General features: G+C 38.7%; 1 protein-coding gene across 4 annotated transcripts in view; it reads right to left on the bottom strand.

The window, feature by feature from the left end:
• LOC122979262 (VPS10 domain-containing receptor SorCS1) overlaps positions 1–23,295 on the bottom strand; it is a 172,727-nt gene that overhangs the window by 79,566 nt on the left and 69,866 nt on the right. For all 4 annotated transcript variants that reach the window (XM_044346579.1, XM_044346578.1, XM_044346580.1 and 1 more), the window contains exon 2: positions 18,974–19,041. In XM_044346579.1, the coding sequence (XP_044202514.1) occupies positions 18,974–19,041 (68 nt within the window). The remainder of the gene's footprint in view (positions 1–18,973; positions 19,042–23,295) is intronic.

The following is a 23,295-nucleotide window of genomic DNA, read 5'->3' on the forward strand; positions in this document are numbered from 1 at the left end:
TAATCAGAAAGGTCTGATGAACACTTGATGAATAACTTGTTGCAATTAAAAGTCCCCTCGAGAATTCAGTGTGAGCAGGGAAAGAGCGTAATTAAGTCCCTTTTGTGCTCAACGCAGCAACATGAGTCCCAGCAGGAGTACAGGGGCCACATCATTACGGTCAGTGGGTAGTGACTTCAGCTGGTGTATTTATAATGGACACAAACAACACATCCTACACCAGAGCTGTGACTGAATATTAAACAGTTACTTAAAGTAAAATAATGAGTAAAAGTACATCGTTTAGCACACACGTCAACATATAGTCCATATAGTACATACACACAACACATAACAAAATATCAGCATAGGAATGAAACTCGTCACCTGCCAGGTGCGATAAACACTCTGTACAGTACAGGGAGTTTTGGTGGCATTTATGCAGAAATGTAAACAACTTAAATTCAACAGTGCAAGGATCCACAGTTCAAAAGCTTGAACTGTTTCAGAGAAATGGTAAAGAGGCTAGTTGAATAAGGAGGCAACAAGTGGAACAAGAAAATGTGGATAAAAAACAGAAAGATTGCCAAGAAGTGAAGTGATTGTGTTCATGAATCAGACAATACAGTATATTCAAGAGTCAAGCACAATTGTGCAACAATAAATGTAAAATAAAAAAAAACGTAAACCCAACTTTTTGCTGTGTTTTTTTTGTCAATTGCACCAAAGTAACACCTTTTTAGAGTACACTGAAACACTTGCTGTATGTGTGTAATACTTACATTGGCATATTCATCTGAAATTATTTTTGAAGAAAAATGAGAGCATTATATTGTAAATGATTCTTTCTATATTGTGACAGTATTTTACTGTATATTGTTTTTAACTTACAGAGATTTGAATTGCCAGATGATTACAGGACTGATTTAAGGCGCATGAGAAGAACTCACATACTTTTGTGTCCTTTTGGTCTGATGCCATGTTGCTTATTTTTGCCTCAGCCCCTTAGTTCTAATTAGGGGAAGGTTTAATGCTGTAGCATACAAAGATATTGGAGACAGTTTCCAAAATGTTGTGGAAAGCAGAAAAGTGGATGCTGTTGCAACATCACATTAATGCCTGTGGTTTTGGAATGAGATGTTCAACAATCACGTGAGTGTAATGTTTGATTGACCATATATTTTTTGGCCAAGTAGTGTATTTCAGTCATCTGATTTATCATATAAAATCAAATTTAAAAAGTGTATATAATTTACATATTTTACATATATTTAAGTAAAAATTAGTTAGGGTTAGGGTTAGGGGCTAGGGTTAGGATTATAGTTTTGCCCAACAGGTTGGAAAGAGGACAATGTCTAGTGTATTCCCAGGATGTCACCATTTCCAACACCCAATGGTTTGCATTGTGCAACCTGATAGAATACAGTTAAAACTGGCCAGAGGTTTGTGTGTTAATTTTGCAGCAGCCTGGTGCTGATTGTCCATTGATTTAATAATGAATCACTGTGTGTAAATGTAAGTTTTCAAATTAGAGTCTACAGATACAACTCACATATCTGCTCTACTGCCTTCAGAGAGCTGTAGGGCTTTAATCAACTGAAACAGAGGTCTGTCATAAAGACTCAAAGCAGCTGTGGACGACAGATACTGGCAGCAATTACTTATTAACATGCATACAGCAACTGGCTGAAATACCTGAAAATTACGTTTTTATGTGGGAGTACATTCATGCAGAAACAAAAGTTTTTGTGATTAGTTTGATGTAGAAGATGTGTTTCCAAAGTTAGGTTAGAGGAAACTGTATATCTTTGTTCCACAGTACTGTGATATTATTACTTGAGAAGAGTCCACTCAAGCATCTAATGCAATAGTAAAAACAGAAAAGCATTAGTGAATTTCAATTTTGTGTGGATAAAAAATAAATTATCAGCAGTTATAGTAAGATTATGATTAAAATGATAGTGCTGTGTCACATTTCTCTTTAAGTAAATACTTTCCAGCTTTCATCTGCTGTATATTAAGATGACTAATTGCCATAATTATATATTCAGTCATATATCAGGGTCCACTTCATGCCACCATCTGGGTTATACTCAACACATAACATTGATCTCGGAGCTGGAGTGGTAGTTTTTGTCCAACATGACAGGCAAGCAGAGGCATTTCATAATTTCTTAAACTTCATTTACATAGAAAAGAATCATACGCCAGCTTTAAACAGTTCAATCAAGACTAGCTTTGAATGAGTGCTGCAATATTCAAATGTTGGTCAAAGCACTAAATCGAAATTTGTGTTTGGTTGAAATTTAGCATTTCAGACCATCACTGAAAGTTTGAATGACCTATCTGGGCTGTCAGGTCTAATTTATTTTGAGAGGCCTGAGGCTCAATCAAGGAGCTATTCCAATTTCACATGAAGACAGAGAAAAAACCCAAAGCATGCAAATCTTAAAAATGCAGCAAAAGAAGCCGCAGAATGCCTTGTGTGACTTCAAATAAAGGAATCATTTGACATTGAATAATTTTTATTTTCTCCACCTTTTTTCCATATAGCTGTTAAATCCAGACTGAAGGTCTTGTTTGAAGCGTTCAGATTTTTCTGAGAGCGTCATGCTTGAAGTTTAAAAACACCCATGAAAATACAGAAATATTCATGGCACATTGGCAATTTTGTCTCATTTACTAGTCCTTTGAGATTTTTTACAGGCTAGTTGCCATGGTGAGCAAATACACTGGCATCGGGCTAACTCTCCTGGATCAGTCCAGTAGCATTCATCAGAAGCAAAACCATCAACACCCCGGACCATGGGACAATGAAATCATCAGGCTATTGATCTGCCCCTGTCACAGATTCGCTTGATTTAGGGGCCAATGACTTATTTTTAGTGTCACAGCAACTTTCAGCATAGACCAATAAAATAGTCCAACGTCACCTGATCCCAGGAAGATGAAAGTTACATTAAATGGAAAATGATAGTTTCTCAAGGACAATGATTCTAAGTGAAAGCTGTCTGCCTTGCCGAGTGGTTTTTTAAGGGCTAATCAATGGCTGTGTATGGGTGTAAAATGCAGCTCAGAACACACTGCTCTGATTTAATCCATTGTGAGGTTGTTGCCTCGATGGGAGCAGTAGGTCCACATGTTAGATTAAGCAAGGGGGAGTTATTGAAACATTGTACAAGCACACAAGGCTGATATCAGTCCTATTAGAGTGATACAGCTCACTGAGGAAAATGGATTCTGGGTATGCAAGGAGGACGACAGAGTTATTCCCTGTTACATCTGAAAACTCACTCTTTCTTATTCTTCTGTTCTCTGTCTCACACTCCCCTCTTTTTCTCACACTCACACACACACACACACTCAACTGAAAGCCTAAAACCTCCTTAATTCACATTCACTGAACTTTTCACTTCTCTGAAATAGATTAGAATTATGTCTGCGGTCACATATTAAAAGGCTTATTAGATAGACTTTCAATTATAATTTCCAGAGTCTACTATACATTGATAGGCAGCTACTACATAGCATTTACATTCTCCATGGGGGTTTGATTAATCATGGCTCGGAGGATTAGAGCTGCATGCATCTCGGGATAGTTAACATGAGGTCACTTGCTGCATTAGCAGACGGAAAAATACCAACAGCACTGCTTGAGACACTGGACAAATGGCAGCTGAGCTGAGTGTTCCAGGATGAATTTATGAAACCCTCAGCACGCTCAGACTGTATATCTTCTGAGTAGCAGTCTAACTCATACCATTCCCTCATTCCCTCCCTCCCTCCACAGTCGCAATCCCCTTCCATCATATTGCTGTCCTTCAGGGCAAACTTCTATTTTTAAAGCTATACTAGACAAGAGTATGTTTTAAAAAGGAAGGTTGAAGATCTCAACAGTGTAGGGCATCCCACCTTCATTGATAGACAAGTTACTGAGTACAATCTGATGTTATATATGTACAGTATATATGCCTGTATGCACAATTCTGTACAGAAAGTGACAAATCTCTGATGCCCATTAAAGATAAATAAAAAAGTTCTCATTATAACTTCAGATCTTGCCTTGTATTTAGATTTTTTCTTCATAATCGAAAATAATCCAGTTGATTGTAGTCTTCAATGGCTAGGCTTACTCATGGACTCCATTCCAAATTTATATTTTTTTGCATCTCCCAAAGCATGATGGGAACTGTAGTGCCAAAACTCTTCAAATATTCACATCACTATGAATATGAACTTTTTTATGTTTTTTTTTTCTAATATTGTGCTTTTTTTTGACAGAGTTAAGAATCAACCAGTCATATGGTTCTTATATTCCTGGATCAATGACAGTCCTCTATCCACTGATATGTACACACAGGCAAAAGAAGCAAAACTATTTCAAATGGCTAAAAACTTTCTTGTGAAATTTACAGTAGAACATGTAGGTTACCACTGATATAAAAATATATGGTATGCCTAGAAAAGACATGTAGTGAATATTAATTGTGTCAAATTTTTGCCTTGTGTTATTTGTGCAAATGTTACCAATGATTCTGCAGTTCCTGTTTATTTATTTGTTTGTTTATTTACAACTAACATCTAGCTAGAAAAGCATATGCAGATCTCACACAGAACTGCAGTTATTAGGGCCCGAGCACTGACAGCGCGAAGGCCCTATTGTAACTCAAGGAATTTTTCTCTATTATTTCTCTTCCGAAACAAATGCATTTTTGAGGGCCTAAACATGCACACAAAAGTTGTTCAACTTTGCACATACATCAAAAGTGGCGAAAAATTTTATATTTTATAGGTCTCGAACATGGGCGTGGCAAAATGGCCCATAGCGCCACCTAGAAAATTAAGAAAATTGAGCCCCTCGATACAGATTGTCATAGAGGAAAGGAATTCGGTATGCATATGTATCATGATCAGACGCACCAAAAAGTCTCTTGGAGACATACCCTAAATCCAACAGGAAGTCAGCCATTTTGGATCAAAGTTGCCATTTTGACTCAGATTTTGCCATTTCCAGCAAGCATACTTCAACAAACTCCTCCTAGAGATTTGACCTCAGCGACTTCAAATTCAGTCAGTGTGATCTACAGACCTGGGAGATTAAAAGTTATAAAAACGGTGAGTTTTCGACATTGCTAAGGGTGTGTGGCCGGGTGGCGAATTTCGATCCTTCGCCATGAAAACTGAACTGGCCATAACTCCGGCATACATGATCCTACAAGACCCAGAGTCCTGCCCTGAACACATCCATGTGTCAATATTGGATCTGAATCATCTGAGTTTTAAGCGCCACTCTTTTGTAAACTACTCCTAACAGGTTAGTCAGAAACACATAAAATTTGGTAAGCCAAGGTGTAAGACCTTGATGATGATAACTCCTGAAGCCTTTGAGTTTTCATCAAAAGCTGTTGCCATGGCAACATATTGTTCGCCACAAAATACAAAGCTGTTTTTAGAGGCCAAGACATGCTTGAAAACTCACAAAAATTTGCACACACATGGCAGGTCATACAGTCTATAATATCGTATCGGTGGCTGGCATAAGTGTGGCAGAGTGGCTCTACAGCGCCCCCTACAATATTTCAACGAAGCAGCCCCCGCGCCACGTTAAACCTATATATATGAAAATCGGTACACACATGTATCATGTGGCGATTTCGCATGTCTTATATTTTAACAAACTCCTCCTACAGAATTCATCATAACGACTTCAAAATCAGTGTGAGTCATCTAGACTAGTTTGTGATCAAAAGTTATTAAAAGATTTAGATAACGTTGAAGCGGGTGGCTGTGGCATGGCGTTGAGTTTTGATGTTTCGCCATTACAGAGGAAATTGCTATAACTTTGGTGTACATGGTCAGATCTGCCTGAAACTTCACATTTGATAACAGTCCAGGCCTGAACACGTCTACATGACAATATTCAGTCAGTGATGCAAACTGGCTGCATAGCGCCCCCTTCGAAATTTCAAGGAAGCAGCCCCAGCAGCAGGCAAAATAGTGGACAAAGGAGATGATGTTTATCTCTTTCTTACACTGTCTGAAAACAGCCTGGGCCTGAAGACATCTGCCCGTGACAGAAGCCCCTTGACTGCGCTGTGCCCCGACGTGCTCAAGGGTGCGAGGGCCCGATCATCGCTGCTTGCAGCTTTAATTTCTGTTATTTTCTTATAGTCTCTTCATGATTATAATGCAAATCTATACAGTTTCAGGATCAGCATGAATTTTCAACCTGATAATGTGGTTTTTAACTGGCACTGATGTGTCTTCGCCTCAAATGAGCAAATCTATTTGTGCCTACTTTGTTTGACACTGTGTGCAATGGCCGGATTGTTTACAATTTGATTCATTTTCAGTCTGAACACATCTTTGGATTTCTACTACCCAGCCTAAAACTTAGTCAGGGCCTGACATGTTTGAGCTTTTTTGTTGCATAAAGCTTAGAATTAGCTTAGAGAGCTAATGGTCAGAAATGAAGGAAATAAGGCAAAACTATTCTCTGAGCTCAGGTTCACGTTTCAGATTTGGGAGTATCAGTTATGTTCAGCTGGATTGGGTTTTAAAGACTCAGGAATGGACCTGATACAGGTCTTAGTTTTAGGTCCCTGCAAAACATGAGTAACTATAAGCCTGTAACTGGAGTGAAAACTTTGAAAAACACCTAGTTATATCAATGCTTACCAATGTGTCTTTTGCCTCAAATGTCCTTTGGCATAAAGCAATGACAGGCAGGTTGACAGACTTGTGCAAGCTCACATCATGTCACATAATTTCTAGATAGAAAAATTTCAAGGTGTTACCTCATGCTGTTATTTGGGGTCACAATAGACTGAGATGCCCAGTTTAGCTTCAAACTCTCCCTGAGTAGTGTTGGATTTCTGTAACAACTGGCTATCTTAAATGCAGCTATTTGTTGCTTTGCTGCTCTATCTTCCCACCTGTAAATCGCCAATTAATGTTCTGAACTGTCATTATCCTCTTTACTCTCTCAAAACGTATATCATCTGTTCACTCATCTGTCTGTCTGTCAGTCTGTCTGCTCCACATGCACCTTTAATCATCCATCCATTACTAGAAGCTCTGTTTCCTCAAGGCATCAGATTTATAATGATGTGATTGAAGCGTGATGCATCATTACAGGGGTAATGTTGTACCATCACCAGAGACACAGAGCAATAGCCTCACTAGGGCCACTATGAGGTAAGTGCAGTCATATAATGGTACATTTACCATAGCTGTGGGTGAGAGCTTAAGAATTGCGGCAGCCTCTGTAGAAGACCATGAATTGTTTGCTGCATAAACCTGCTTCCTTTTATCTCCATGAAGGGCAGTGGAGGAGATAATCTGGAAATACTTTCCTCAATTAGAGGCAGTTCTATATCTGTCAAACTTCAAGTAAACCTGTCAAGACTATTATTTAAAAAATCCAAAAGAGTAGTTCACTTAAAGGTTCTTTCTCTTGGTTTGAGACAAATTGACTAAAATTACATGCTTGTTCCAAAATTGTTCAAAAGTTTATTGATTGGCTGTCTTTGCAAACAATTTGATGATGCAATACCAGCCTGGGTTTTGCAGATGGTTTTATTGTTATAGCAAGTACAATAAATTAAGTTACTGTATTCAATGTGGCAGGGGAGGCAGAAAGTAGCAGCAAATCCAAAAACATTTTGAATAACTCATTTTTGTCACAGTAGCTTCACCCAAATCCCCAAATTTCCTCCCAACACACCATAAAACACCGAATTGAAAATGTGGAGGCACCACTATGTACCTTGAGAGAGGTAAAGGAACACTTAATTCCATCTATTTTACAGAGGCAGGGTGATTATCTTTTAATTCAGTTTAAGATTTTAGCTGTATCTGTACCTGGAGTTATATTGTCAATTTCCACCTGTTATTTTTCGTGTGAATGACTATTTTAATATATTTTTACTAAAATATACAATTCTGTTTGTTTTATTTTTGTCTTAATACAGAGTATCAATGCGAGACCTCAATGTGTACACTGTAAAAACTGGCTGTGAAATCCACAGTAATTTACTGTGTTTCTGCACAGTTAATTACCGTGAATATTTTTACAATATAGTACTGTGCATTGGGCCTAAAAACAGTAATCATAATGATACTGTAGAAATCACAGTAGTGAACACACTACTGTAGAAAATCACAGTAACCATTATGTTACTGTAGAAAATCACAGTAACCGTATGTTACTGTAGAAAATCACAGTAACCGTATGTTACTGTAGAAAATCACAGTAACTGTATGTTACTATAGAAAATCACAGTAACTATTATAGTACTGTAGAAAATCACAGTAATATTGATACTACTGCAGACACCATCATGTTACTCTATTTAAGGTATTAGCTTTCCCTTTTGTAGAGAAAATCACTAATTTGAAGATTATTTTGTAATACCTTCAAATTTAATCCTTCAAATTCATGGTGCAGATTAAATAATTTAAATATTAGTTTGACATAATTATTCTTTTCATATGAATTCAAATACTTCAAGATGGCCTTGTTTGTTCATGCTTCTGCAGGCTGTTTCTTTCAGTTTTTACATTTGTCAGACTATCAGTGAAGTCATGAGCTGATTGGTTGAGCCAAAGAAAAACATCACGTGATCTCAAATTTGAACAGCGTTACTGAGTCAGTCTGGGCGCCAAATCAATTTACTTCACTGCAGCCGGTTTGGGATTTAACAGCTCTTTGGTTCACTACATTATCTTTTTTTACTTTAAAGGATTTTCTTTTTACAAGTGCTCATGTTCTTGTCTGTTTTTGCTTGGTGTAAAGTTGTCAGACGGTATCATAGATGGACTTTCTGACATCTTACAGCTTGCTGACTTCACCAGCTAACATTTAACTGCTGAGTACTCTGAAATTAAGGACGCAACAAACTCTGAACATTCATAAATGAGCACTGGAAGATACAGGAGACCACAAAGAAGTCTGTTCAACAGATATTTTTTGCAGTCTGGACAGTGCACTTCTTGCAGCATGGTGAGGAGAAATGTTAAAGTTAGCCGTCAGTCCAGAACAGCAGGAGCAACTCTCTCCCTTCTCCCCCCATACAGTGGTCATGAAAGGGGAAATTAGCTACAGAGACCAAAACCGTTTTTTGTACCAGGCTGTAAACATGTTTATTTCTGCTGTAAAGTTGGGCATTTTAACATGGGGGTCTATGGGGAATGACTCGCTTTTGGAGCCAGCCTCAAGTGGCCATTCAAGAAACTGCAGTTTTTGGCACTTCCACATTGGCTTCATTTTACTGCCCAAGAGGTTGCCACTTGGGTAAGGTTTAAAATCCACAGACAAAGCCAAGTTAGTCAGCTCTTGTGGCAGTTGTGCTTGTTATACTATGTGCCTGTCTTTAGATATTTTATATTTATATTTTATATTTATTTTGGCTTAACCACAAGCACCTCAGCAGTCATCTGCTTAGATCTGTTCTCATGTACTAACTCAAAAACGATATTGTCTCTGTTGTGTAAGTTTATTAGTTTTCAAAGAGAAAACAGTACTTTAAGGTGATAGAATTGTTGTTAATTCAGTGTTTGATTATTATTCATCAAGAGAACCTAAACCTGAGATCCCGTGTACGACCAAATGGATGCTGCTGATGGAGACCTGACTTCATCACCACCTTGGCTGCCATCTTCACATCTTGCTATACGTTCACAGTTGAATATCAGGAGGAAACAATGACATCGCTAGAGTATGGTCAAAAGGTATTGCTCATCAAGATTTTTATATCACATCCTATTTCTTTTAGATTAATTTTACTTGCATTTTCCCTGTGATTGTTAAGATTGCTGTTAAGAGGTATTTAAATGTTTGTTACAATAGGTAATTAAAATCTTGTTGAATTGACAAGTAACTTAATGTAAAATGAATTACAGTAAGTTGTCAATTGCTGCCAGTTAATTACTGTAAAAATCTTTGTAAAAGTTTTTTACAATGTAGTATTAATTAGTCTGATTGACAGTCAAATAATAGTTGTTATATGCTATTTTCAATCTATTAAGGTTTGCACTTCAAAAATAACATTTTGGGAAATTAGCTTATTCAATTTCTTACCAAAATTTAGATGAGAATATTTATATCACTCTCATGTTTGTGTGTTCAGTACAGAGCTGGAGACCAAAAGCAGATGGAAACAGCTAGCTTGGTTCTCGCCAGAGGTCAAAAATACACCTGCCAATACCTCTGAAGCTCGCAATTTAACATGTTGTTTCTTGTTTGTTCAATCTGCATGCAAACAGTAATGTAAAAACTTGGTTTTACAGTGAGATAGGTGCATTAGCGCTGATAATTTTGCCAATCATGTGACTGCAAGACACACATGGGAGAAGTTTGCCTTCAGGGCTTTCTGTTGGAAAGCCCTTCTAACAGAAACCCAACCCCTTTCCTCCAGCAGCCAATAGAATCAAACAAGGCTTCAGCGTTGTCACTTTCACCACAAATACAGCTCCCGACCAACCATCCAGAGCTTGCTTTATTGGCAAGTATTAAAGTTATTGACATTATACTGTTTAATTAAATACAAAATACTTATTGGTTATTGTGTAGCTACTATATCTGTTATAACCTAAGAGAAAACAAAATCTAACGTTAAGTATGAAAGTTAACTAGCTAATGTTAGCTTGTGAGCTAAATTATTGCAGGAAATGCTAAGTTAACAATGTTAGCCCTTTAGCTGTTGAAAGCACATTTAGTTGAACATTTTCAAAATTATTTGTATTGGTATTCAAATAAAAGTAGAAAGAGGCTTAAAAATCCTGTTTTTGTTTTTGTTTTTATTATGCTTTTAATTTTAGAAAATTAAAGTGTTACAATAAGTATCCATGAATAAACTACCTTGTAAAGGAGATCCCCACACCGGGTCTCGAACTGGAGTCTCCCAGATCATAGGTGACTGCGCTGACTACTGAGCTAAAACTTTACTTATCGCCTCATGGCAGACAGACCTCTACCTATTTATACACCCATAACACAGAGACACACCGTGTAATGTGTAGGAAAGAACTTCAAAGGCGATTATTGCTTTGCACTTTTCATTTATTGCCTATTTTTTACAACCTAACTTTGTGGAAAGGAGAAGGGGAACAACAGGTTATGGAGAGTCCCTATAAAGCACTTTGCTTGTGTCAGTAGCTCAGCTTCATCTCTGGGGAACACCCCCAACTCTGGGAGTGATGTCCAAATTAGGAAATGTGCGTCATGTAGCAGGTGGATGTGACTCCCCTCATTGAGACCTGCTGACAGACGTTACAGCGGAGCACAGGAGAGAGACTGAGATCGTGATGTAACCAACCTGTGTGCTGGTATTTGACATGTTTTTTTTTTCTTACCCAAAACAAATAATTTTAAAAATATTTGTATGAAACAAATATTCGGAAAAAAAAAACCCACTATTTGTGCTTTGTAGAATTACATATTTGTATTTGGCCACACCCTTGCAGGAGGAGGACAATCCTCAGTATACAGCAACTGTAGCTGGAGAGTTTTTTATGACCCAGCGGTTGGATGTTCTCGACTGGTATTGTCATTCACTGGACCTCAGTCCAGCTGAACAGGTGTGTCACTCACCGAAAATCAGACTGAAGGTAAAGGTCTAGTTTGTAGTTCAGGCCTGGTGTAGAATAACAAGGGGAGATATAAGTGTCCTCTGGGATGACAGACTTCAGACAGTCAATGACTGAAAACAGTTTGACACTTTGGTCCACTAAAGTTGGAGAACTTTAGTTACAAGTAAAAACTAATGTTACAATTCTTATACTGTTCATCTGTGGATGGAAACACCATCAAAGTAAAGAGGAAAGATTAACTTCATAGTCATTTATTTTCTTCATGCAGTCTTCACATCTGTTTTAAACTTAACAAAACATTTTCTTTTATTACAGTTTTCAGAGGACCAGAGTAGAGAGCTTATGAGACACCAGGGAAGACATCTGTAGATGTGGCCAATAAACAGATCATGGATGTTGCTCACCTCGAATGGCTTTGCTGGGGTTACACATGTCTGCTTTCTGAGTCCCTAACTGTACCTACCAAGACTAGCTTTCACACCGGTCTTTACAGCCATTGACAAATTTATAATAAATTAATTTATAATTAGTATTAATCAGTGATTACATACACAGCCTGGCCTAATTCTTCTGTATGAAAAAGTGCAGTGATCCAGAGAGGCACCACACAGATTAATGCCAGACATCTTATGTTACAGCCCTGATGCTGTGACAAACTCTAGGTGCACCCTGCCCCAGTGATTACTAAGTGGGCTCATCTGTGCTCTCACTCATCAGCTCACCTGCCGTTAAAAGCCTGAGGAGAGTGTCAGTCGGGGCAGTGTGTGCTACTTGACAGCTTTGCTGTGTGTCAACCACATCTGTGTGGTTTTGGTACCGATCGGTAAAATTACTCCTTACTTGTAGGGAGGGTTGAATTTGATTCCTCGTATGACTTTGTGTAACTTTGTTTGTTTGTGTTTCATAGGTTGACCGGCTTCTCTGAGGCTAACTTTTTGTTGAAGATATTATATTTTGCTCACATTTATATATTGTACAATAAATTCTCTTATTTTTATACATCTCAGTTTCCCACTCCTCCTTCTTATCTGGGTAATTCTTTATTGTTACTCCCTTCATCCCCTGGACCTTTTCATGGATGTAACATCTTATCAAAGTATGACAAAGATATGTGATATCAGTACAAACAATTGTAAACAAGAAGTAACAAATCCAAGACACTTAATTAATACATTAATTTAGGTTTGGATTTAAGCAATGTCTTTTAATCTACCAGATGACTAGAAGAGATGGTTAATATTTGTACAGTGTACACATGAAAGTACAGTACAATAGCTCATACTGGTACCATGAAATTAATTCTTCATCATAAATCATTGTGGTTTTGTTTTTGTAAGTCAGCACTTTCCTCTTCAGTCATTGTTTCATTTCAAATCAAATATACCTAGCCAAAACAACCTAAATGTGTCATTGTCTAAATGATAGACTCTACTCTCTACTAGGGGTGTGCCCGAGTACAAATACTTGGCAAAGCACAAATAGTGGGTTTTTAACAAACACTTATTTTGTACAAATGCTTTAAAAATTATTTGTTTTCAGGAAGAGAGAAAAAACATGTTAAATACCAGCATGGATTGGTTACAAGGCTATCTCCATCTCTCTCCTCTGCTCCACTGTCTATCAGCAGGTCTCAACAAGGGGAGTCACATCCACCTGCTTCATAACACACATTTCCTTATTTGGACATCACTCCTGGAGTTGGGGGGGTTCCCCGGAGATAAAGCTGAGCTACTGACACAAGCGAAGTGCTTTCAAGGGACTCTCCATAACCTGTTGTTCCCCTTCTCCTTTCCACAAAGTTAGGTTGTAAAAATAGGTAATAAATTAATAGTGCAAAGCAATAATCACTTCTGAAGTTCTCCTCTACACAGTATACGATTATACTTTAATATCCTAAAAAAAAGAAGTGTAATAAACACAAAAACTGAATTTTTACACCTATTTCCACTATATTCGAATACAAATATACATAATTTTGCTGCCTCAAAAAATATAGATACAAATACAAATACTGGGCTCTCTGCACATCTCTACTCTCTACTTACCAGCTGTTAGTTTCCCCCTGGCTGTTTCTAGGTTATAGGGTGAGTTTATGCATCAGCCTACCCATGCTGGACTCATCCATTTTCTTCCATCCATTTTCTTTTACTGCTTATCCTCTAGAGGGTCACAGGGGAGCTAGAGCCAATCTCAGCTGATATTGGGCAAGAGGCGGGACACACCCTGGACAGATCGCCAGTCAATCACAGGGCTAACATATAGTATAGACACAGACAACCATTTACACTCACATTTCATACCTGCCATTTATGTTTCAAAATAGGGAGTTTTTCTTGTCGTTGGTGAAGCGAGAGATAATGTCTTACTCAAGCTGACGACAACTACACTCATTATTGTAAGTGCAACAAAATCATCGTGAGTAAAAAGCCAATAAGTACTCTATCAAACCACCTGTTCAACAAGCATAAACATGTAGAAATGTGATATTTTCAACTGCTTTGGCCACAGTGTCCCATCCACCACTGGTATGGTTTACAACCGCAGTGTGCCGGTTAAGCTAATAACACGAAAGCTGTCTGTATGAAGTCTAACTGTTTATCTGAGTTTGCCACGTATCTTAAAATTTGGCAAATTCTTGTGAATTTAGCTGCTGGCTGAGACAAACCAGCCCCTCTTTACCAGCGGTACCTGCAGCAGTGAATCACATCAGCAGCAGAGGGAGGAGGAGGACAGGAGGGAAGACTGCCTGTGCAGAGAGCAGCTGTGCACATGCCCCTTAAATCAGGTTGTGGTGACAGATGGGTTGAAATTGTATGTCATGTGTAGATTGTGAGAGTAGATTGTGTTTCATAGATGATCTGGCAACTTGGGTAATGTCAGAAAAACATACAAAACTTACGGATCGGTCAATTAGTTGGTCGATATGCACTCGTCCGACCAAACTCTCATTGGTCTCATTGTTACTTTCATAAAGAGAAAAGTGCTACAGCAATAGCTTTCCAGGATTAATCTATTATTTCCTGCGGTGGAAGGGACAGACTAACAAATTACCTGTGAAAACGGGGGTGTATTCAAAACACTCCCATTGTTTTCAGAATTTTGAACTCGCCCAAACTAATGGAGACTGCTAGGTCTAACCGTACTCAAAGTTTACTGAGTGTTTACCGAATCAGTGTTTCTCAACAAGACCTCCCACCAGGCCAAAAGAATTTTTTTATTGCCAAAAATTACGCCAAATATCCATTCATTTGGAAATCAATAGCCTTTCGGAGTCTCTGTGCAAAGCTGCTCTGGTACGTGAGTCTACCTCTGTGTCATTGCCTGGGAAACTATTGGTAGCGTAACTCTGTTAAGGAATATAGCATTATATGGCGTAATATGTTGCGTAGCGAGTGGGAAGGAGTGACAGAAAAGTTACGGTGGATGCGAGCGGAGCAGAGTTAGCAGTAAGTTGTCAGTCTGGCAGTAAATGTACAGTACAGACTACAGTGTGTCAGTTTATAAATGCTAAAAAGTCACGTCTGTTGTTTCCGCAAGTGCTGGAAAAGTGAAGGGGGTTAGCTCCAAAGTCAGCAATAATGGGTCAAAACAGAGAAATAGAGAACAGAGAAATGTGTGACTGCTGGGTTCACTGTGCACTCTGTCCCGTTACATCCCCACCCGTGACTAATCAGTTAGTTGAAGAGTATGCACGATTTCAGTCGACCAAGATTTTCTTTGGTTGACTACAGCCCTAGACGTTTAGATAGTAGTAGGACAGTAGTTGTTGAGATCCGAGATATCACCACTTTTTTGTAAGGGTAGGCTACTACCAAGACACTTTTCCACAAAGCTGGAATCATGGCTGTTAAAAAGGTTTGGTTAAAATATGTGCTAAATGTAGATAGATTAAGGCGGCACTTAGATGAAGAAGATATGGGTCAAGATTATCTGCACCAGTGTTTTTGCATGCTTTTAACCTAAGCAGAGCTTTGTGAACATCTGCACTGCTTACCAAACTAAAAGAAAATTTGCAGTCAGAAGAAGCTGATGCATTGGGGACACCCTCTGTTGGACAGATATGGTAATTGTCTACAGATGAATCTGCAGACATATTTTTAAATAAAAGACCAGAGGAGAGGAAATGGAGATTAAAAGTTTCAACCATGAAATATGACAAGATACTTGATTTTTGGTGGGAGATGCAACCATGATGAATTCTTAAGAGATGCTATAGTGTTCCAAGTAGTGGAAGTATCACAGGCAGAGAGAGCTGACTGATAAAAATTTGATTTAGACTTCCTAATCATGCTGGTGCAGATGTTTCTTTGTTGCCTAAAGGTTAACCAGTCCTCAGGGATGCCACTGGATCTAGCCTTGGACCAGGCTTTGTCTCTGTTGTGGATGGCACTGGAGAGTTGTGGGGTGAACCAAGGACTGTATCTGTTTTTAATTCTATGTTTTTTATAAGGGCCATGTCTGTCTGCAATAACATTAAAAGATTGTGAGAGTCTTCCAGCACCACGGCAGGATCAGGAATAGAGAAGATATTATCAATGTCAGATGGACAAATCCTTAAAAATCCTGAAGGTTAAAATACTTATAATTTCTTGTGGTGATAATTTCAAATTGCAATTTAGCTATTTTGGTGTCTCTGACACAGGCGACAGGACAGTGATCAGTAATGTCAAGGGCAAAAACTCCAGAAGCAGGGTATTTGTATGGTCTGTTAATAAGTATGATATCAATTAAAGTGGAGTTAGGAGGATTTTTGAAATTGGGTCTTGTGGGTTTGTCTATTAGCTGAAAAAGATTAAGTTCCAGGCACTGTTCTTTTAATTTGTAAGAGCTGTCAGAGAGCCAGTCCAGGTTAAGATCCCCCAATATTATTAATGTCTCAATCAGACTTGAGGTCTAATCAAGTGGAGTAATTGAAACACCTTCATGGGTGCCTTTAAGGCTAAGTTGATGTTTCGTGATGTATCTTAACTCTTGAAAAGAAGGGGAAGGTCTGACTGACTTTTTCCTTTAAAGCACTGTGTACAAAATGTTACATAAATGAGTCAATAGTCTATCAGTGTGCAGACATACAAACACGACTTTCTGCCTTTTTGTTCTCCTTACAACTTGGAAAATTAAGCTTGCAAGCAGGATATTAAATGCAAAAACTTTCAAAAGAGTCTAAAGGCTCACAATTAAATGTAGAAATTTACAATGACAATTATAAACGTCAGGTCACAGGTACACCTTTTTGACAAATTTAAAATTCCATATCACTTGGACTACTTGATTAATCTAGACAGCCCTGCTGCCACTTGCACTGAAGTGGATATTCATGCTGTCACACTGAAGCAACATACAATATGAATACCCAGAGAAAACCAGTATTGACTTCTAGAACTCTTGATTTCACCTTTAAAGCAACCCTTACCTTTCTTTGAATTTATATATAGAAAAAAATGTTTCCACAGTGACACTCACCGTATCACATGCAGTATGAGTATCAGCTTGTTTCAACACTTCATCAAAGCTACATGATGCTTATACCAAGTGAAACAAACCCAAGATGCCATGTTCTTATGGCTGCACCATTGCATCAACTAGAAATGATCTATCATTGGTCTTGTGCATCATTTTATACGTTTACAGTCTTTTGTGTAATCTTGTTATGTTTTTTTTATTTCAGTTAATTAAAAGTATGTTTTTTTCCATTTGCAGTTTTTCAGCGTTTATACATATTTTCATTGAATTTGAACAAACGCCCACATAACAGCTTTAGACTTCTGCCCTCATAATTTCAAAATTCAATTCAAAAAATCACAGAGCTTCAAATCTGAAGTGTTCAAAGAAGTTAAATAGTGGTGTTTAAAGAGAAAAGAGATGCCACTCACTGGCAACATCTGATTGTGCCAACTGCAACAATACTGTAACGAAAAATCTGTCACAAACCAGCTATTACTCTCACTTAGACTACAAACTATGGCCAATTATCTCTCTATATAAAGCAAGGAATCTCTAGTATGTCTGTATGTATCTATGTTTGTCCTTTGCATATCTTGAGAACCGTTATCCGATCTACTTCATACGTGGCAGATGGATTGCTGGGGACTCAAGGAAGTGCAGTGTCGATGTGTGAAGTTGTTTGGATGAGCGGTTCTCGAGAAATATATAAAAACACCTCATAAATAATGTTGATTTGCTTCTTCTTCTCCCCGTGGAGTCAACAAATGGAAATACAGACAGCACCACTCTGCCATTGCAACCCACATTGTGGTCAGAGATGGGATTACATCTTTAGTGATGAGAGCTACCATAGAGAATGAATTGAAAAAGTTTAGAGAGTTAAACGCTATTCCCATTCCTCACACGGGAACTTGTTACATATGTCCAAGACAAAGTGCAGAATGTCTCAGGCACGTTTTGAACGGGCACTACAATTCATCCAATCGACTTCCACTCAGCTCAAAATTGTCGAACATGTAGGGTACATTGGTAAATTGTAGCGTCTACCTGAAGTCTGCATGAGAGGAATTTAGGGGAAGGGCACTGTTCTCTGTAGGTATTGAGAAATCGTCCTGTTCCGAACAGGCACATTTTGAATGGGCACTGCACTAGTTACATGCAATTTACAGAGATGGATGTCATAAAACATCAGATGGCTTTTCCGCTGGGTTTGAGAATTATTTCAGTTAAAAAATGCAGAGAACATAAACACCATGAGGCTAAACCATCCTTGCAACTGTCTTCTTTAAATTTGTTTTCATGTAGTTGATCTTTATTTATCCTTGTTCCTCCGTCAGAGGTCAAGAATCTTTTCCTAAAGAGGGGTGTTCATGTCTTTGGTAATATATTTCATAGGCAACAGTAATTATGAAAAATACATTTCATATTTATAATTACTTTTATAGATCTTTGGTTATGAGTTTTTTTCTGTGAGACATTAATGCAACCACATTCCTTCCTAAAAGGCATCTACCAAAATTACATCAGAAACGAGGCTGCTGCTCCAAGCAAGGCTACGCTGTGTTCAAGGCTGGTCAAGGTAATTTGCTGGATAACACTGCCTGCTCTAGTGGCGTTGATAGTGACTTTCATGTGAGGGATATCTGGTGCCCACAGACATTAAAACCGATTGAGGACGGAGTCGGCTATCCAGACTCGTCATTTGAGAGATCTCTCTTTGACTCTTGCCTCTTTTTCAAGCTTTGAATGTTTCATTAATTCATATTATGACATCCATGCGAGTATTGGGAATCTTTACTCCTAAAAGCAGCACTGGGAGCATTTCAAACCAGAGGATTAAAAACATCAAAAATACATAGAGCTAAGTCCACTAGTCTCTCTGACCAATTTGTTGTCAAACTCATAACTGCCAGAGGCTTTTCTAAAAATGTCATGAGCTCATGTAGTGTGATAAGCTTACCTCCATAATGAACTCTCTGTCACACTGTTGAGGTTGAAGTCGAATAATTTGGTCAGCATCAAAATCACCTGCAGAACAAAACAAGCACTGCAATCAATACACAGGCCTATTGATCAAAAGTCTGATGAGCGAGTTAAACAGTATCAATACAAAATTGACAGAAAGGAAAACAAACAGCAGTCAGACAGTGGAAACAGAAGTCTTCATGAGTTCACTTGGTGTTAGAGTAACCAATACCCAACTTGGGACCCATGTTGGGCTGCATCAAACTTTTATTTCATCACATGCATTGCTACATTTTTTCAAGCACAGAGGTTTCTTTCTGTTCGCTATTGGTTCAACCTGATTTTGGATTGGGTCTTCTTCCAAGTGTTTATTCAGATTAGGTATAACTAGACCCATTTCTTTCAGAATGGGTCTCTTTTTACAAGGTTCAAGTTGTTTTCATGGGTCCATCTAAGATTGGAGGTGTGAGGGTATGTTGACCATTAAGATTAGGCTAGTTAGCTTAGCTCATGAGTGTCTATGAGATCAAGTAGCCTTTACACAAAGGGATAATACACCTTTTCTAACGCTGAGTGTCTAATCATTTAACTTTAGTGCTTAATTTAATCTTTCTTAAGGAAGTACATATGCATTCCTAATAGTAAAATTCAGATTCATGTTTGCATATAGAAGCAGATCAGATGTATGATGTCATCTTATTGTGTAGTTAAATGTGAAATTACAGACTGTATACTGTTCTTTAAATTTGAAAATCACTAGTCAGACTGCCTGTCAACATTTAAGCTTTTTAAAGTCCCTTCACTGTGAAGAATGATGGATGTGCAGAGTTTGACACTAGAAGGATGTTTTAACATTCATCTGCTGTAAGTGGAAAGTTTCTCTGTGCTCACCTTAATCTGAGTCTAAGACATGTACCTATGAGCATGATTTGTGACATCACAATGCAACTTACACAAGTGTGAAAGTGTGAAACTTGAACCAAGAATGGACTTGACGGTGAAGTAGGAGACATATTGTGTCCAGCAGTTAAACATTTGAAGTTAAAATATTTATATATTCATAGATTTTGTGTTTCACTGAGGGAACGGAGGTAGATATTTTAATTTTTAATTAGGTAATTTAGGTTTTTTTTGTTTGTCTGTTTTTTTTTCTTGTGGAAAGCCCATATCAGAAATTATGACTCAAAGCATAGTGAATTCTTAAGACATGTCTGGAGGAAATCTTTTGAGAAGAGCTGCTGCTTGATTCCTAATGCATGGAGGGACTGAGCTAAGCTAGGCTAACCTTCAAACAAGATGGGTAAGTAAGATAAAAGTAAAAATCCTTGAAAACCAAAATATCCTGCACAGACACAGTTCAATTAAAAAAATACATTTTCCATGTTCTTTTTAGTGTGTGAGAGTTGAAGCATCTGAAAATATCAAATACCCTTTACTAAATCAGCAGGAAATTCCTCAAGTTTAACAGTGAAACCACAGCTGATGCGCTTCCTCAGAACTGTGAGGGTGTGGTTTGATCAGAACATAACTGTCATCAGAATTAGATACAAAAATTGCTTAATCCTGATTGCTGCGCTTAACTTTTTCCCACTGAGCACCGCCCACTTGAAACCCAGTGAGAGAAGCGCAGAGGAAAGCATAAAGATATACATTTGTGATGTGGGTGAGGGTGGAGGGTAACAGACCTATCTTTATAGATCTGTTATAGAGTCCATGTTACCTAAGCCATTCCCACTTTTGAGAAATCAAACCAAATCTCTGGATGATTCAATAAAACCCCTCTTGAAATTAAACAACACTCTCATATTCCTTCTCACTCTGAAATACAGAACATCACATTACAGAAGCTAAACATGCTGTAACTGACATTTTACTGTAAGTTTTAAACAATTAAAATGTAGCAACTGTGGAATTTTGTCTTTTACGTTGATTAGTTTCACTTTTGTGTGTAACAAGAGATGTTAATGTTTTGAAATGCAGATATTCCTTTGCCGGAATGAAACTCGATTCATTTCAACACCAGGGATCTACACCCACGCCACAATGATGTGAGCTTTTGAAAGCTTCAACAGTATTTCCTCTAATGTACAACCATACATTACATTGCTTAATGTGATCCCCACTAATTGTCTCAAATTCATTACTTAATCATATCAGACTGATTCTAAACACTCCACTGTAAATATTCCTGATTCCATTAACACCCTCAAGGTATATGGGATGAGGGAAAGTGGGTCAGCCAAAGTCTTAAGGGAAAAACAGAGGCAGAAACATCACATTTCGCTTCAAGCGTATAAGAAGTAAAGCAGCACGGAAACTCACAATCTATTTACTCTGTGACTGGAGGTGTATTTGAAATGGATAAGAAGCAGAAGAGGCAAGAAAATCTTCACAGGGAATGCTGCAGTTTCAGTTTAATATAGTCTTTTATAACAGTTGTGTAGTGCCCTTACTTCTCTTGCTCATGAGTTATGTTTCATTTTGATAACACTGTGTGAAATCCCTGGGGATATTTCTTCATGACTTTGACAATTATCTGATGACCCCTGTGAATTGTGGGTAACCTCTGGCACAATGGTCAGATGATATGATGTGGGTGAAGAGGAGATGCTGCCGATGGAAGAACGTCGATTCACATAATGTGTTGCTCGTGATGCCCTGGTACATCCTTATCTCCAACTTTGCCATCGGGGAAACTTCTATATGTACAAGGTGGGCGATGCGCACAGATATTTCTCAGTGCATTAAGTAAAATAAACAACCTGAGTCTTTACTATTTATATTTGTTGCCTGTAAGTCATGTGCTACGCTGGGCATGGCTAATATCCAATTGTTTCCCCTTGGCCTGGCTGGCTTTGATACCTCCAGCAGCCGAGCCACTGTATGACTTGTGTGACTTTGTGAAACACTTCCACCAGCATGAGGTTCCTGTGAGTACAAGCAGAACAGATGCACCTTGGGTAGCGGAATTACATTGCGAGGTTGGGGCTCCTGTGATCAGGCTTATTAAGTATGCACTAACATCTGCAGCCCCCAAAACACTCAAAACGTGCAGCGCACCCGGCCAACCCGTGGCTGGCAGGGTTTGGAGTGTTGTCGAGGATGTGTTGTGGAAAATAACCACCAGGACAACAACAACAGCTTGTAAAAAGGCATTGATTAAGAGCGATTCAGGAAGTAAGCAGGCGTTTTCAGCATGGGGAGAATTAGCCTGGGGAATGAATAACCTTAAATGTCCGGACTAGACCTTTGCATGCTAATGACTGACCAAGTCCATTTAGCTGCCCAGCTGGAGGCTGAATTCACACTCGCACCACGCAGCTTCTCTCTTTCTCTGTATTCCCTCACTCTCTTTTACCCCTCGCTACCTCTCCTTATTTCTGTCTCCCCACACATCTCAACACCACTTTCTGCTGTGAGCCTACTTGTGTGTGTGTGTGTGTGTGTGTGTGTACGTGGGAGGGAAAGGGGTGAAGGTGAGGGTAATGGTGCAATTATGTTTTTAACATCTCTGTGTCACTCTGCTGTGTGTTTACGCGTGTGTATGTGTGGGTCAGTGTATCCGTCTGGATGTAGGTGAAGGCGAGGGAGCAGTTATGCTTTTACAACTCTGTTGCCCCTTATGGTTTGTGTGTATATGTTTGTGTGTGTGCACACTGTGAAAGTTAGCGCTCTGGCTCCAGAGTCTGGGTAAAGTCCTCTAAAAGGCTGAGGTATAAGCTGGGTGACTTGGCTTCATTAGTTGAAGGGCAGTGTGTGTACTGGCCCTTCTGTCTGCCGCATATGGAGACTATGTGGGCAGTCATCAGCGAGTGGCCCTGTCAGATGGGCTCCCACTGGAAAGTGCATATGCTCCATCACTGACCATGCCAATTAGGCCCACGGGCTTCTTATACTGTAAATACTACGATAAGGCAGGGCTCCCCTCCATTAGGGCCAGCAGAGACAGGCAGACACACACACACTCATTTCTGACAGTTTGAAGATGCGCAAAATAGCACAAAGGCATCAGGATGAGACAGGACGTAGCTGGTGGTCACGTGTTACAGTTGAAGATAGAGATTCGGTGATTAACAGATGCTTTAAAACACCACAGTTATAAGCTCCATGCAGTTAGCCTTGAATGCAAGTGCTGCAACTGCCAACGCTTGTTACAATAGTGAGTTACAAAAGTTGTGGAATTTTTTCTATGGAAAACTAACTAAAAGAGAGGAGATGGTATTCCAGATGTACAGTATGACAACAGGACTGCAGTCGAATACTGATATCCGCTGATGAAACTATTGCTGCCATAGAGTCAAAGGAGCTTAGAACAGT

The sequence above is a fragment of the Thunnus albacares genome, chromosome 3 (genome assembly GCF_914725855.1).
Source record: "Thunnus albacares chromosome 3, fThuAlb1.1, whole genome shotgun sequence".
In the NCBI taxonomy this organism is placed as follows: domain Eukaryota; kingdom Metazoa; phylum Chordata; class Actinopteri; order Scombriformes; family Scombridae; genus Thunnus; species Thunnus albacares.